This window comes from Gouania willdenowi, chromosome 19 (assembly GCF_900634775.1).
Source record: "Gouania willdenowi chromosome 19, fGouWil2.1, whole genome shotgun sequence".
In the NCBI taxonomy this organism is placed as follows: domain Eukaryota; kingdom Metazoa; phylum Chordata; class Actinopteri; order Blenniiformes; family Gobiesocidae; genus Gouania; species Gouania willdenowi.
In genome coordinates this window covers 17,227,890-17,246,314 of record NC_041062.1, presented here as the reverse complement: position 1 = coordinate 17,246,314, position 18,425 = coordinate 17,227,890, and the positions used below count along the sequence as shown (strand labels likewise).

General features: G+C 38.4%; 1 protein-coding gene across 14 annotated transcripts in view; it reads right to left on the bottom strand.

The window, feature by feature from the left end:
• cacna1g (calcium channel, voltage-dependent, T type, alpha 1G subunit) overlaps positions 1–18,425 on the bottom strand; it is a 329,241-nt gene that overhangs the window by 203,433 nt on the left and 107,383 nt on the right. For all 14 annotated transcript variants that reach the window (XM_028475732.1, XM_028475730.1, XM_028475738.1 and 11 more), the window contains exon 4: positions 1,255–1,388. In XM_028475732.1, the coding sequence (XP_028331533.1) occupies positions 1,255–1,388 (134 nt within the window). The remainder of the gene's footprint in view (positions 1–1,254; positions 1,389–18,425) is intronic.

Sequence of the window (18,425 nt, the reverse complement as noted above, 5' to 3'; positions counted from 1 at the left end):
AAAAGTGGCCAAAAGAATTCAAGAAATGACAAAAATTGGATAAATGTGTCAAAAATAACTTGCAAAAACTGACAAAAAATTGGAAAAAAAAAGGAATATTTTCTGGCAAAAGGTAGCTAAAGTCTGAAAAAAGTGTCCAAACTTTTTAAAAAGGGGCAAAAATGGCACAAAGGACGTTGAAAATTGGCCAAGAGAAATAAGTAAACCCTTTTAAGGTTTTCTGGGGGAATAATAATTAAAATTAAGACATTAAAAAGCCACATGTTGAGCATTACTGACTTAATAACAGCTTTATCATGGTGTCGCTGATAATGTAGATAATGGGTTGGTCTGGACAGAAAATGCCAGAGCTGAATTTTGGTCCCAGTCCACCTTTGATATGGTGTGAGATTGTAAGTGTTTAGCCTAGCATAGATACAATACATGAATTAAGACTAGTTTTGCCTGATCAGAAACAGACTTTTCCCTAAAAATAATATTCTCTTTCATCTCATTTCACTACAACGGGTGGAATACTTTTATTGTGTCTCTTTTTTCTTAAAGACGATTAAACCCCTACCCCTGTTCTTGATGATGGACAGCAGACGCAGTAGGATGACATTAAAAAGCAGTGGGAGACTTAGTATGATGAAAATGCCAGACCAGAATCAGCAGGCTATGATCTCTACCGTGTTTAATCAAATCACAGTGAGTGTGCCCTGCTGTGCGCATGTACACTGTTAACTTCTACAGCTTCCATCGAAATGTATTTATACCAGCAACATGATGTGTATTATAGAGCAGTGTTTCTCAAATGGGGGTATGCGTACCCCTAGGGGTAGGCGATGGCACTACAACGGGTACTAGAGAGAGAGAGAGTGGAACAGTCTTGGTCCTACCCCGGAAAGGATAAAAACTATAGAAATAAATCTATTCAGGAGCCACTAAATCAGTGTTTTTCAACCTTGGGGTCGGGAACCATTGAACTAAATACTGTTTCTTTCCACTTATTTACAAAATGAGATAATTTAATTTATGTGTTATCACTCGTCCATTCCATCCTTATGCTCTATAGTCGTTTTTAAAATAGTTTTCTAAGCAAAAAGTTGTAAACAGACAAAGGGGGTTCTTGGATTCAGCAATAAGAGAAAGTGGGTATTGCACCAAAAAAGTCTGAGAACCACTGTGATAAAGTACATGTTTGTTGTTACAACCAAACATATTATCGTGTGTTTACAATCCTTTAAAGGTAGAGTATAACTTGTGCTCACTCACCCGGCCAGTACGATGAAGAAATCCAAGCGGTTCCACGTGTCTCCGAGGTAGCACCTCTTTCCAAAAATCCCTAGAGCGATCATCTTGATCACCATTTCAATAGCGAAGAATGCAAATATGAAGTCATCAAAGTCCTGCAACGAGAGCGATAAGATGAAGACAATAAGTTCTTTGGGGAGGTCTAATCTGGAAAAGAGCAAACATCTATTCCCTCAGAGTAAAAAACCCCCAGTGAGACTTTTTGTTGTTGTTGGCAGATCCATATACATTGTGTAATTATTGTTATAATGCTATAATTACCTATTGAGAAAGAATGAACGAACAAAGGTTTGTCAAACAATATACAATATATACAAAAAGAGCAATAATAATGGGTCAATAACTTTTCAGCACTCAACACAATCCATTTATACATGTTTAAACATGTGTAATACATCAGAGATGTTCAATGAAGAACATAGAAAACACTAAAAAAAAAAAACATTTTCCAATATGAAATTGTATTTGTAAATTGATTTTCACACACATAACTTAGTGTATCTATAGTGTAGACCAGGGGTCACCAACACGGTGCCCGCGGGCCCCAGGTAGCCCGCATGGATCATGTGAGGTGCCCTCAGGAGCTCTAAAGATCTAAAATATGATTTACTTTCCAAGGATTTAAACTCACAAAGATAAATACAGATGAAAGATGTACAGTAGTTAGTCGTTAATAAAGTTAAATACTGCTGATAAAGATTTAGCATTAAATTACCATATTTGAATGTTTACTTTCACTGAAACATTGTAACACATGTGTGGTCAGTGGTATGTTATTATATAATATGAGATTTTCAAAAACATATGGTGGATTTTCTATGAAATTTAATGAAAATGAAACAATGAAATAAAGTGTTTCATGTCGAGGCAAAAACAGGAAACGCCGCTGGCTGAAGCATAGATATATACTGTATAACTATAACTATATACTGTATTAACACTAGATGACGCAAGCGGGATTCGCCAGCGTAGCTCAACGGCGGCCATCTTACCTCAGACAACTGACGTTCTGACGCGCTCTACGGTCACTGTTGGAAGGTGAGCGATCAACTTAAACAAAAATACCCTTAACTCGATGAAATATTAACGGATTCACAAACGACCGCCTTATTACAAAAACCTTTCTACGTAGGTATGACAGGATTGTTGTACATGTTGAAATTGTCGCTTGCCATTTGAAAATTGGTTGAGAGTTGAGCAAGTTATGGTTATTTAAATAATACATGCATCATTGACATCGACGTAATGAGAGAGGCCAGATGTCTGAGGTAAGATGGCCGCCACGTTGCTCCCCATTGTCTAACAGCGTGGGTATGTCATCTAGTGTTTATATATATATATATATATATCTATGGTGGTTTGCCTCCAGGCTAAGCCCCGCCCAACAAAATACGTCACAATGTTTACAAACAATCAAAGGGTCTATAGCAGGGGTCGCCAACCTTTTTGAAACCAAGAGCTACTTCTTGGGTACTGATTAATGCGAAGGGCTACCAGTTTGATACACACTTAAATAATAATTAGGGAGATTTTCAAAAGAGCGGGAGGGGGGGGGGGGGGGTAGTTTGCTTTTTAAAGAGAAAATGAAATAATTCAATTTCACAGTGTTCTTTTATTTGAAAAACACATATAAAGTAAAGAACAAATTCCACAGTACCCGTGCAAATGGTAAATGGTGGTAGTAGTAGAATTAATAAAATAAATAACATAAAATTAAACAAAAAAGGCATACATTGCATAACGCTGGGCTTGTAATCGGAGGGTTGCCGATTCAAGCCTCACCTGGGCCATCACTGTGGGATGTTGAGCAAGTCCCTTAACCCCAAACTGCTCCCCAGGCGCCGCAAAAATGGCTGCCCACTGCTCCTCAGGGATGGGTTAAATGCAGAGGACGAATTCCATTAATGTACTAACATTACATGGCCAATTAAAGGCGAAAAGCCCCGATTTAAATTATCTATCAATCTATGCAATGTATGCTTGAAATAAAAATAATCAACAAAAGGAAAATTAAACATAGCCTATACAACAACGGCTACAACCATAACAGAAACACTTCCCTACACATGGTTGGATTTGATTTTCTCCCGATTTCCTCACTGACATTGTCCGGGCCGACCATCCTTCACTGAGCTTCGTTTCCGGCCGGACAATAATAACGATTACACCTCTTCTTATGCGGTGTAATCGTTATTATTATTACAACAATATTATTATTACAATAATATAATTACACCGCATAAGAAGAGGAAGAAGAGTCTTCTTCCTCTTCTTATGCGGTGTAATCGTTATTATTGTCCGGCTGGAAACGACGCTCAGTGAAGGATGGTCCGCCCGGACAATGTCGGGCAGAAATCAGGAGAAAATCGGGAGGGTTGGCAAGTATGTATTAAACACAAAAAACACTTTACATTTTAAGTGTTTATATATATGTATTGTCATTTCTAAGTTACATGTAAGTGTGATTTAAACAAGAATAGCTAAATAAATAAATCTATATATATAAAAGCTCACTGGTAAGTGCTGCTATTTGAGCTATTTTTAGAACAGGCCAGCGGGCGACTCATCTGGTCCTTACGGGCGACCTGGTGCCCGCGGGCACCGCGTTGGTGACCCCTGGTCTATAGAGTACCTATGAAGTAGCTTAGCTCACAGTTTCAGAAAGGTTGGTGACCCATGGTGTAAACACACTGCCCAAAATAATAATAATAATAATAATAATAATAATAATAATAATAATAATAATAATAATAATAATAATAATAATAATAATAATAATAATGAATTTTTATAGCACCTTATTTTGGTCACTCAAAGAGTGACCAAGGGTTTGAGAATACCCTTGACAGTGGTGTTATTTACTATTTCCTAAGGCTGAACGATTAATTGCATTTGCGATATCATCGCGATAACATAAAACTCAATTTTCGAAATTATTTTTAATTTAAAAAAATTAATAATAATAATAATTATTGTCCTGTCTTGTACTGTCCTGTTAAGTTCAGAGAGTGTTTAAGAAGTGCAGTCCACATGTTTACATGTTTCATGAAACGTGAAGTTAGTTAGATATGTTGAAGAGATACACATTTGTTTGCTTTATTGTGGTAATCTGTGCTTTGAAATGTATATTTTATATTGATTTAAAGTAGCAATAAATCTGAAATTGTATATTTACGAAACAGATTTATTCATTGCTGGTGTTCATTGAAAAATACATGACAAGAGGCTCTTGAAAAAATAATCACGTTTAAATCGCAATCACAATATTGAGGAAAAAAAAAATCGCAATTACATTATTTTCCAAAATTTCCCCATTCATTTTTTATACTCCATTTGAATGTCAAACCTTCCAATGGTTAATACACATGAGGAAAATTTGGCAACAAAAAAGCTAAATGGCCTTAGCATAGTAGTGGTTTATCCATCTTACTGTCCTGACAATGAAAATACAAATAATCCATAATTTACAGAACAATGATAGACAGTATTTCTAATATCTTTTCCTCTTTTTAATACTCCTCTTAAGTCACGCCAAGAAAAAAAGAAAAAGGGCAAGAAGTAGAACAAAAGTTGGAGAAATATAGTAAGCTAACCTCAAATCTTAAAATGATAATAATAAAAAATGATTAAGAAAGAAATACAGTTCAAAGGCACAATTAAAAAAAAAACAAATGAAAAAAAAATGGAAGGAGATCAAGGACACCCACTGATATATGAGTCATCCAAACATGAACACAGAGCTGTATAAATAAATCAAACCCTGTTAGCTTGGAGAAAAGCTAGCTTGTAGCTATAAAGTTAAGAAGAAGAAAGAAAATGCAGTTCTCTGGGAAATATATAATAAATATGAGAGTGTTTACAAGCTACGATTCTCATCTTACAGTATATAGTCTCTCTGGTCAGAACAGTTTATGTAAGAAGACAAGTTAAAAGGGCTCATTTAACAGTAGCAGTATTTCTGAGAGCTATGAGATAAGATACTCAGGGTTCATGCCCAATAACAACAATACTTCACTCATCTACAGTTTTCAGGGATATATTTTGTTTGGGTTGAATTCCATTGAGTTGGATACAGTTATGTAAATGTGCGTATTGTCTGCATAGTTGTGTGGATAAATTGACGTAAAAAAAGCAGTTGATAACAGCTGTAGCTTCCATGTTTGATCATAATGTAAATCAAACTGGTCATTGGGAGAGCCATTGGGTTTATTTAATGCTGAGAACAGAAACTGAATGAATTTTAAAAACTCAAACGTTAAACTCTGGGCAATAATCTTAAATTTCACGTGTGTAATTCTGTGAAATATTGGCTCTTAAAAAGATTCAATCAACAAAAAAAAACCTTTAACTCCTAATCACGCTGGCAAGCTTTTTGATTTTACAGTGTAGTTAGTAGATTTATCTGAGAATTAATATGTATTAGTCTGTATTATATTTGTATAGTTGCACATTTGTATTACATGTATATTTTCCTGGTAGTTTGCACTTGTATTTAATCCCTATTTAATTAACAGTGTTTTATCTAATTATGTATGTCTTCTTTTATAAGTTTGAGTTTTTCTGATTTTAATTTGAAATATTTTTGGAGTATCTGTAAAAAAAAAAAAAAAAAAAAAAAAGAAAATTCCCCTGAGGTAAAAAAAAAAGGTATATCTGCTTCTGATTCTGAATTATATCCATATATAGGCTTTCCATCATTTAAAGCACTGTAGTACTACTATAATTAAAAATGAAGACTGAATCGTGGTATAACAAATGAGCGAGTTATTAGGATTCAATCTTTAACTAAAATATATATATATATATATATATATATATATATATATATATATATATATATGCTTGAGTGCTTCTAATGAAATCAACAATTATTTATGCGTGCTATTAAGAAACTATTTTTTTATTGCTTGATTTAAAACCGTTATCTGTGCAGGTAGTCCTATTGAGACAATAAAGTCTTATTTTCAACAATATTAAGACTATAAATAGGCAAATTGTAGATTCAGGGTATATCTTTTTTAAACTATTAAATGAGACAAACTTTGCTCGATGCATTAGGGAATGTCATTAGGATATGAAGAAGCCGCTAATAAAATTAATACTTTGTTACTGTTGCTTGATCTTTTGAAAATAATTTTCCCATTGTGCCATGCTTTTAAATAGCAGCAAAAAAATAACAGTATTGACAGATGTTATGAACTACGATACAATTACTGAGAGATCTTTATGGCCATGCTGAGCCTGAAAGGAAGGCAATATTTTCCTCTCGATGCTTGTTTACCGTTTGTTTTATTTTGTGAAAAGGTCCACTGTTCTGTCTCTGCTGGGGCGTAATTACTCATCTACTTTGTATAAGGGGAAAGACCATAAAACGACCATAAAACGGGCGAGTCTCACAGGATGAGGGAGAACAGTCTGACAAACACACAAATAAACGTACACGTACTTGCACTTAAAAAGACAGTTGATGCATGTAACCCCAAAATTATTAGATTATAATTCATCAAGTAGAGACAACAAGCCTTTTTTTGGATCAGTGTCAAAATGAACTGGAATGCAAATTCACAGACTTGCTATGATTGATTTAATGGAAGTGGCACAAGCCCTTGTGGTCCAAAGTATCCACAGATTATTGATCTATAGCCAGATACAATCCACTCTGCTGGAAAATGTATTGGAAAGAAATGTCTTTCCAAAAAATTCAACCTTCAACATTTGGCAAAAATTGCATTGCACAGTAGTCGAAGAATAACTAACTTCAATGAGATACGATTTCTTGGAACAAATCTGTGTGTATCCGGTGTGTACGAGGCAACTACAGTATCCTTTAAGTAAAGACTTGGCAGTGAGATGGATGGCTGAATAAATGCACTGGTTGTGTGACGTTCAATGTTTCCGTGGGAAAAGGCAAGCCCCGACATTCCTGTTGATGCTACTTTGGCACGCGTGGCTTACAATCTCCTAACATCGCTTCAAAACATGCTAATTCTGACAAGAGAATAAGCAATAGTACCAGTTGGCAGCCTGCGCATCAATAACTGTTTAGGGAGGGTTCAAGGACCAAGTTAAAGACTTCAGTGTCCTCAAGTGATATAGGACTTAGCTCTTAGCCAGTTCTCTGGTCTTTTTTTTGCCTAAATATGTCAATTATAACCCAAATCTCAAAGCATATCAACATTTCTACATAGAAGCTCCTTTTGGACACAAAAAAACCCTCCAGCATTCATGTGTCAGCGAATATGTTGACGACATCCCCACCCCTAGATCTATACATAGGAAGCTTTCATATTGGTATAGTTCCCGACTTGGGCTGACTTGTGTAGAGAAGAGTTGATAATTAAACAACCAACTTTTTTGATCTGCTCCAAACAACCTCTGATGTAGTTCTATGAGTAAGTTGCTTGGGGGCACCATTTTTTGAGCAAAGACTTCTCCTGGCAGTCAAACAGAAATGAGAAGAAGAGGTTCTCATCTATTGGTCAAAGCACACAACAAATACTGTCAGTTCTTTCACAACATTCAACAATGGAGCAGCAAGAAGTTGCCAAACTTTTGATGGTTTCAAGGTTTTGTTTTGTGCCATAGCTGGTATCCTGCCCACCCACAATGCCTTGCGCTCTACATCACAGGACACTACCATTTCTGAAACTGTGAGCTACTTCATAGGTACTGTATAGTCCAAAGGGCTACCAGTGAGAAAAGTACTTCTTAAATACTAAAACTTCACAGTTTCACTTTAATTAAAGTGTAAGATGATAAGGAAGGCTAGCAGTAACTTTAAAAGGTAGGACATGTTTAAGTTTCAACATGAAACACTTTATTTCTCTGTTTTTGCATTTTCATTACATTCATATAAAATGATCTACTTCCTATTTTACTAGCTACTAACAAAAAACGTAACTAATCATAAAACATGTACCATTTGTAAAATTTAACAATTATGTCATATTCTGTTTGAATGCTGGAAAGTAAATCAGATTTTAGATGGAGCTCACGGCCCATGCGGGATACCTCGTGCCCGTGGGTACCGTGCTGCTCTATGCGATCTTTGACACTTCCTGTTTTGGTCCGAGCAGAGAGCTTTTGTGGTCAAAGTGCACCTGATTTGATCTTGACTTCAGTTGGAAGTGCACCGAGTCCGGCCCAAACAATCGCTCTCGAATTTGCTTGTTTGATCCATTTCAGAACAAATCCTAAAGAGTTTTATATGCTTTAGCATTCTTCAGAGTGAAAGCACTCTTAATTAAACCCTGGGCATAGCCAACCAACCAACCAACCAACCAACCAAGGTACATAAACAACCAACCAACCAACCAACCAACCAAGCAACCAAGGTACATAACCAAGCAACCAACCAACCAACCAACCAAGGCACATAACCAAGCAACCAAGGTACATAACCAACCAACCAACCAACCAACCAACCAACCAACCAAGGTACATAACCAACCAAGCAACCAACCAAGGTACATAACCAAGCAACCAAGGTACATAACTAACCAACCAACCAACCAACCAAGGCACATAACCAAGCAACCAAGGTACATAACCAACCAACCAACCAACCAACCAACCAACCAAACAACCAACCAAGGTACATAACCAACAAACCCTGCTAGCCAGAAAACATGCAGAACCTCCCTTAACAGGTAAAAATAAATGAATTCCATTTTTGCTTTTATTGAAAGGTAAAGGAATCAAGAATTAACAAGAAGACATAGTTATCAACATCCCCAGTCAAAAAGAAAATGAAACAAGGGCAATAACTCCAGGAAAAATAATTGTCTTTTTTCGAACTCCATCAAGGCATTGATACCCTGAAGCCACACACCCGAATTTGGTTATTGTATCTCAAACAGTTGCTGAGAAAAGCTGTCCATTTTAACTCGAATGAACGGACGGACGCACGGACGCACGGATGTACAGATGGAGCTCAAACCTATATCCCCCTTCAACACTTTGTAGCAGGGCATAATAAAAACTAGGTACATGCTGTCTAACTAGGAATAAATCCTAGACAACAGGACAGACTGGCCTGGGGCCCTACCAGTGGATAGTAATGGTGGAGAAACACATGGTGACACAGGCTCCGTAATGGGGTTATTGATTTCCTGGAATTCATGCCACATATCATCGACATGTCACAGAATCAGGACAATCAGAATCAGAACAAAGATTAAATTTGATGCTCCAGCCCACAACCACCGTCAATGGTGTCTACACAGGTGAAAGTCCCTTTGGTTCCCTGTCGGCAGTGTGTTTACTAAACGCCTGTGATGCCTCGTGGGATTTCTGTTATACACTTCAGTGGCCTTGTGAGGGACCAAACATGCAGACACAGAGTGCCTCAGAGGGAAAGGACAGCCGTGATCTGTGCTGAATAGGGATGGGACGATATAGAAAGTTCACAATATGAGACGAGATGTTTGGAAAGGTAAAAAATTCATACAAGTATATAAAACAGAACCAAAAACAGACTGACAACTCATTAAACCAGTGTTTCTGAACTGGAGGTAGATGGCACTACAGAGAATACTTGAGAGAGAGTGTGTGGAAAATTAACAAATAAAGTGTGAGTTTTGGTCCCACCCCAGGCGTGAGATGACCGAAAATGAAAAAAACTATAGAAATAAATCTATTCAGGAGCTACTAAATCAGTGTTTTTCAACCTTGGGGTCGGGACCCCATGTGGGTTTGCCTGGAATTTAAATGGGGTCGCCTGAAATTTCTGAAAAATTAAAACAGATTTTTTAAAATTTGTAGTTATTCCTGAAAAAAAAATAATTTTAAAACAACACAATCTTAAACAACTGTATTTCTATACTTTTGCTTTGTGAAATATACTGTAATTTTACAAAAATGCAGTTAAAAACAAAACTTATATATATAAATGATGATGATCAAAAACTTATTCCAGACAAAAATGTCTTTTGGGTCGTCAGGAATTCTATGTATCAAAATGGTGTCACGATCTAAAAAACGTTGGGAACCACAGCCCTAAATAGTGTTTCTTTCCACTTATTTACAAAATTAGATTCTTTAAAATGTGTGTTATCACTCATTAATTCCATCATTATGCTCTATAGTTGTTTTTTAATAGTTTTCTAAGCAAAATGTTGTCGTCGGACAAAGGGGTACATGGATTCAGAAGAGGAGAAAGGAGGTACTTGAGCCAGAAAAGTTTGAGAAATAACTATATTATGTAATCATCATGATATTCTTCAAATAATATTCCTCTCTGTTTTTTTTTAAAAACATCAAATTACAACAGTCTACAGCCCAGATTTAAGATATTGACGTGTTCTTTTTCAACGATATTAGCATATCTTCGGACATTGACTCTGTCTCCAGCAGTTTAAAAGACACACTCAGTGGAAAGTTATGCAATTCTACTTCTTCCATCATTTGGCAACTTTCATCTTTCTCATTGTGGTCCTCATCTTGTCTCTCCTTCCACTGCCTCAGCATGTCTCATGGGGACATCATATAGCTCCCCATTACCATGATTATATCCACCACCGTGTCTTGCTGTGTGTGTCACTTTGGTACGTGTGTGTAATGGTTCTTTCTCTGAAGGTGTCATTTTTCATGCGCCTCCTCATAATGAGTTCCCACCGGACCCACGAGTGCAGCTAGATGATATGCATCTACGGTATCTCCTGCACGGAAGAAGTACAAACAGCACTCCTCCTTTTCTCCTGTATTCTCAGTGTGAACCATCCCGTCCACCAGTGGTGCCCCACATGTAGTACCCACTGGGCAGCTAACAGCTAGCTGAGTTTCGTGCTATGTTAGGCCCTGTCCCAAAACTCACACTTCCACCCTCGCGCCCCTCATTTGCGCATTCAGGATGATGCGTAGGGTGTCCTAATTCTCCAGAGTGGTCTTTCGGCCCGTCCCCTTTACGCCCCCTGATCCACACTTCGCCGAAGCCTGCATCCAAGCGGACTTCGCCTAAGCATAGTAGACATTAATATTTTTCAAAGGCGGAAAAATGGCAGCGTCTGCAGATCCTGTGCCAAAAAATGTGCTTTTAAGTGTAAGTATTGAAATAATTTAACTTTTCTTATATGTGTGTAAATACAATCAAGGTTAGGGTTAGTAGCATTTTCAGCAGCAATATTGTGAAAATAGCAGTTCATGCCATTTTGCATGTCGCAGATATGACGCGGCTCCGCAAGTTGACATTGGCCCAATTCTGCAACTTTTGCACACTTGTAACCTGCACCCTCTTTTATGTGCACTTCTAAGAAGTGCACACTTCGTAGAGGAGCGTAGGGTGCAGTGTGGGTATGGAGACGGGGCCTTAATGTCAAGGTAACACCAGCATCACACCTCATCACCTTCAAAACAGGGTCTTATACAGTGTAAGTGCACTTGATCACTATCACTGAGTGCTCTTACGGCACTAATGACTTAGTGTGGCTTCCTCACAAATCCACAAGTGTCAAAGAAGCAGTCATCAGATTTAAAGTGGCTCCACAGATAGCCTTATGATCAGAGGTGTAAAGGGTACTAATATAGTCTTCTCAAGTAGAAGTTCTACTTGATTGAAATTGTAGTCTTGTACAAATACAAGTAAGTCATACATATATATATACTCAAGTACAGGTAAAAAGTCACTCACATTTGTGCCTAGCCATAAACACGTGGATGTTTTACTTTACATGGGAAACTGAATGAGTGAATAATTGGAGGATCATAGTGTAGCTAAGTGAACGCTACATGACAGCAGCAAACCAGCACCTTGATAAATGTCCCCAGGCTCACCCTGCATGCATGACCTCACTGTATTGACCTTAATCCCTGCCTATACCAAGTTGGAGGTTATGTAATACCAGAACGTAATATTCAGCATGGAGATGTCCTGTCCATGCATTCTCTATATATGCTTGACTGTGGCGGGATTAAAACTGACCTTGTTTACACAGGAAAAAGCTCAGATTACTACAAAGACTTGTCAGCCATTCCCTGACAAACCCTCACACATTATATCCATCAAATCTATACGTCGTAGGACTGTAGATGAAAATCACATCACCAACTATAACACAAAAAGTGCAGTAACAAATGCTGCGTTGGCAAATATTTTCCAAATGGCAACATTTATTAAAACATTTTTAATTCATAAAGTGCATATATTGTAATTTTAGGAGCATAAGCATTTGTTTGCAAGAAATGGTATATGAAGGAATGTTAGAGGTGTTATAAATGGAGAAAACTATAAAGAGTCTTGTGATACTACATGATATACATACTGTACACACATTCATTCATAATTGGAGGACAACTTGACTCAAAAGGTGGAAAAACAACTGTAGTGTGCTTTTACTGACTAGTCAAGTCATTATCATTGTGTCCTTGGGCAAGGCACTTTACCCACATTGCCTTGTATGGATGGGTATGAATTGTGTATGAATGTTGGTGGTGGTCAGAGGGGCCGCAGTGCGCAAAATGGCTGCCACGCAGGGCAGCTGTGGCTAAAATGTAGCTTACCACCACCTGTATAACTGATGTGAATGAATAATGGTTTCTGAAACGTGCTTTGAGTCAACTTGAAAAAATCTTACATAAATCCAAGCCATTATTTTCATTATTATTAATAAAATAATGTGTTATTATTTGTTATATATATGTATATATTATGTATATTTATTACTGATCAATTGAGAATTTTCCAAGAATATAAACTGCGCTTCATTAGTGGAGTTCATCTTTCAACTGGGGTCACACTGTGGTGCACTGGTGAGCATTGCTGCCTCTTAATGCTGGGATGTGGGTTCAAGTCCTGCTGGTGACCCCCAACTTGTCTCTGAAGCTCTGCAATAGACAAGCGTTTGGGGGGGGGGTTACACTGCCTTATATATAGCAGGTATAGAAGACGTGACTAGATCCTAGTATTAGGGAAATGGTGAGCATTGCATTAGGAATTGCAGCAGAAACAAAAATAGGACACAAATATACAGTCGTAAGCCTTAGTTAGGCAGATTAATGGAAGGACTAAAAATGTGCAAATTTTCTTAAAGGGGCAGTATTATGAAAACTCACTTTATAATGGTTTTGCTACAGTGATATACATCCCTATAGCCTTATTCAGAAGGCCAAAGTTGAAAAAATTATGTTTCCTCCCTCCCTTGTTATTCCGCATTTTGTAAAAAGTCAGCTCCAAATGGGTGTTTGACAATCCTGGCTCCTCCTACTCTACATAAGAATGAGAGCTCCTCCCTCTCAAACTACCTCAGAGATAAAACGAACACTGCGGTGTAATATAGGATATACATTATACGTTATTGTCATGTATGTAAAGCTACATACACAAAATGTGTTCTCTGCATTTAGCCCCTCCCTGAGGAGCAATGGGCAGGAACGGTGTAGAGCCCAGGGAGCAGTTCTACTTTTAGTAGCCGTGCTTTGACATGATCTGACGTGGTTGGGACCCAATGCGACGTAGCAGTCGGAAAATAACAAATGATTATCACCTTAAATGGACTATACACATACACACACACACACACTGAAGCAGCATTTGTTGGACTCACAATCACAATAGCCGCTTAAATAGCCATGTGTTTTACTGTAATGTGCAGTTTTTTGGCTGAAAACAATAATAAGAGTGTGTGGATAGCTAAAGAAAATCACTATGGGTCACTCTCTCCTAGAGCGAGGCATGAAGTCTGCATCTACAGACATATGCATGAAGGTCCCAACACAGCCTGTTTTTAAAAGCGTCATGAAAGTGACTTTTCAGAGGGATAAAAACTCTAGAAAACAGGCGAGTTTGGGAAAATAAACTTCAAATACTATGTTTTGGGGGTTCTGGGTGAAAAAAAATACCGGACCTTTAAAGTTGAAGTTGTGGCAGAAAAGGTAGAGGAATTATGGGAAAGAAGGATAGAGGATAAAGTACAAAGCTGGCACAATAGAGCTGTATTTGGAAATACCGCAGATCAATATTTAAAGAATCGACCTCACGACAGTGAAACTTTGATTGGATACTTTCACTATTGTCTCCTCAGCTTGGATGCGTTTCATGGCTAAAGCTTGAGGTAAACATAGGATTTATGTTTCTCTCTTGTTGCTGCCAACACAGTGGCAGGAAAGACCCATCACATCAATGCACATGGAGAGGGATTTCCACTGCTTTGAAACTGAAAACTACTTTTTTTCATGTGAGCCTTTATAGTGGCATGAAACAGGTTCCCAAAATAGGGGACTTGTGCATAAAACCGACAAACATAATGCTGATCAAAACTCAAACAACAAAGCATTCACTATTTCTAGAGGAATTCCTCGCCTCCTAGCAGAGCTGAATGTTTTTACCTTCGCTAAACTAAAAGAGGCAGAGTAGGAAAACAAATGTATACAGTGAATATCATCCTTTCAATGTGATTTAAAAACATTTGGCCTATGCACAGCCTTGGAAATGAATTTTAGCCACTATGTATGCAAATTTTAGCTTGTCACAATTCTGAATGCCATTATCCCTCAGGTCAGGTGATTCCATCATAAGCAAATCCACTCTGACAGTCAGACTGAGGCTAAAGCTTGTACGACAGTGGTGTCCACCTTGTATCTTGAGGACATTGGAGCAGGCCAGTTTAGCTGAGATTCACTCGTCATAGGTGAAAGCAGATAATATTGTAAGGAAAAGTCCTGGGGGTTATTTTACAGCAGCTGGGGCACACAATCAAGTACTTTTATTTCTAAAATAACTGAATCAGTTGCTGGGAGGAGAGACTCAAGGCAGGAAATAGAAAGGGTGGGGAAGAATTTATTATTTTAAAGTGAGAGTGAGGTGTGAAGTTGTAGTAGAACATATTGTGCTTATTATGTTGCGTAATCAAGCCAGTCTGGTGACAAGTGTGAAGCTTAGCTATAATGGTGGTGGCTGTGGACAGAGGGAAAGAGTGAGTGGGAATACATAGAGCAGGTATTTGGGATCAACGTGTCTAAGGTTAAGCCCAGTACGAGTTTTATCCCACATCCCAAGGCGTGCCAGTGCATCGTAGACCAGTGTATGTGCAAAAACCGCTACTGCAAACCCAGGCCCCGCCCCGGGCCTGCAGATGCAGCCAGGCCAGCAGAAAGAGTGGGGGCCAAGGAGCACCAGGCCATTCCCCCCACGGCCGAGCAGCCCCTCAGACGCCCCCGAGATCCCAGGCTGAGAAGCAGCCACCGCCCCCCGCATACACATCCGAGAAAGCCCCAAGGAGACGAGCACCCAGCGCATCCCGCCACTGACCCCAACCCACAACCCCAAGGCTCCCCACCAACATCCCGCCCCCCCAAAGGCGCACCTGCACAGCCCCAAGGCGACAGAGCCGCAGAAAATGGCCTCGCAGGGCGCCGCCCAAGCAGGGACCACCCAGCTTCGAGAATTATGTGAAGCAGTGAATTTATGTTTGAGTTTTTTTGGCATTTGTTAAATGTTGTATATAAAAGAAGGTACATGTGTATATATATGTATTTATAGATTTTGCATTATTTAAAAAAAGGCACCTCAAATGTAATTGTAAAATGCTTGCATTTTTTTTTAATGTTTTGTATGTAACTTACTTGAATGTTATTTATGTTGGGCATATAAGCGTTTTTGCTTCTGCCTGTTTCAGTCTTGTTACATACATACATACATACATACATAATTGTGATTCATGTTTGAATATTTTGTTAGACTGAAGCAAACAAATACACTGAACTGAAACTGAACTGAACTAGTAACGTGTCACATATTCCCTAAAAGCTTTTATTCATTAAACATTTGTTATCCACCAACAACAGGCACAAATTGTTCTGTTTTTTTTAAAAAGTATAGAGAGACTGTGGGGTGTAGTTGAGCTGAGTTTGGGGAGAGACAAGAGAAGGCAGACTGGGATGAAGATTGAATTCTTTTCATTTCGATCGTTATACCACATGCACGAGCCGGATTCGAAAGCCGAGCGGTAAATGAACGGTCAGGTGATTTGTTTTCGATTAGCATGAAACAGACCCACAAATGCTATCACATAATGGGCTTCCATTACAAAGTTTCGCAAAATAAAAGCGATATTTCTAAATATTGACAAAGTAGTTTATTTATTTATGTATTTATTTATTTATTTAGTTTATTTCAGACATGGTTTGCTTATCTAGGTCCCGTCCCCTGTTTTGTACACCGAAAATTTACATGGGTTTACATGTCTCTCTGGTCAAACATTCTTAGGTTGTTCTGAACAGTCCTTTTTTGTGTAGGATTTATTCTCATCTGTAGTCAATGTTGTCTTTTTTTTATTTTATTTTTTTTATTCCTCCTCCTCTCTATTGTTGTTCGTGTCGGCCTTGTTCCCTGCCAGACGTTGTTAGCATTCCTCCAGACGTCACCACTCGGGAATGATTGCGCTTTGAACGTGTTTCCATTAGGGCTGAACGATTAATTTCATTTGCAATAAAATGCAATTTTCTATTCGCAAAGGCTACTATTTTTTCTTTGCCCCCAACCCCTCTAGGTGTCGCGCAGCGGCGGCAACTTTCTGCGAGTTTTAGCCTTCTACTGTTTTTTTTTTCAGCCTTTTGTGGACATCTCTTCATTTCTAACTCTAAATATTTCCAACTCTGATGAGAGTGTCTCTGTGTCAGTAGAATCAATACCTAAGTGTTGGAACAGTGACATTTAAATATTTGGTCTAAAAGGAAAAACTAAAAAACTCAATCAGTGTACTTTCACAGCAGAAATCCATGCAATAAAAACTAAAGTATACATTTTGATGATTGCTTTTCTCTTGGTGTTTGTTCTTCTCACTACAAACGTTTCATTCTAGTAGCCTTGGATGCACCAGCCGAAGTTTGAAGTTATGTGGTGAGTGAATATGATTGTCAGTCTCTGTATGCTTCCTTGGGGAAGGACTGATGTCTTGTCGACTCAGATCAACACCAACGTCCGATGATGATGATGTTGGACAGCAGGAGAAGAAGGATGGGTGATTTATTGAGTAACCTGCAGACCAGACAGCAGCCAGGTCATTCACAGAAGAGCAGCATTCTTGCTCACGAAGACGTTGATTTGATTATTGATCCTACGCGTCTAAAGCTGATAACCAGTGGATCCGACTCGACCTTCTAGCTTCATTAAACACACTATAAATAAGAGGATCTTTTCAACAACTGACATCATGAACGGGGGGTCATAAGTCTTTGCTCCCACCAGCTACACAGCAGTTTGTGATCATTACAGCAGACATTAGCTTTGTCAAAAAATGAGAGTTCATTCACCCTCAGCATCTGTGAGCAAAGTAGCAAAAAAGCTGGGTTAAGCTTTCTCATTAGTCCTGATGCTAGTGCGACTGTTAGCATTACAGCTCCGATATTAGAGTTGAGTACTTGACATGTGCTGGTGTGAAGCACAAACGTAATAATAATGCTAAGAGAGTTTTGCAGCATTTAGAATTGGTTTCATATTTAGGGAAAAGCATTTCAAGAAACAAGGGCAGCAGAAAATGATCAAAGTAGCATTTCTTCAGTTACATCCGAGATCACCACTATTCTTGTTTCTTTAGACTTTGTTAATCTAATATCAGGGAAACAGGAAATAAAGAAAATAAGTGGACAGAAAGGTGTGTAAGGTGTAAATCTTCTTCTTCTATAGAGTTGTTGATGGTTCATTTTGTAGTGGAAGTTACTAATACTCACATCCATGTTTGGGCCAGGGACGTGTGTGTGTGAATTATTTCATTAAAGGTGCAGTCTGCAGCTCTTATAAAAGTGACTTTTTTGTCATATTTGCTAAAGCTGTCACTATGTAAGGACAGCTTTACATCAAACTAGTAGTTTGTGTGAAAAAACAGGCTCATTGAGCCCCGCCCCCCTGCTGCTCCTGCAGCCTTTGGCAGATTGCCAGAATGCACCGCGACTGAGCAAAAAGAACCAATCAGAGCCAGGATTGTGTTTGATGGACTGTCTGACAGCTGTTGCTGACAGAACCCGGCCCTTTCCCGGGCTGGAGTGCCGTCTTTTTTACAGTGTCTGGTCTGGAGGAGTAGAAAATGGAATTGGTGACTTTTCTGCTTGAAAGGTAATTACTGCTGCTTGATTTATATGATGCTTGATTATTAACTGTTACACTAGAACTCTGTAGTGCATGTGTTGTTAATGTGTGCGCA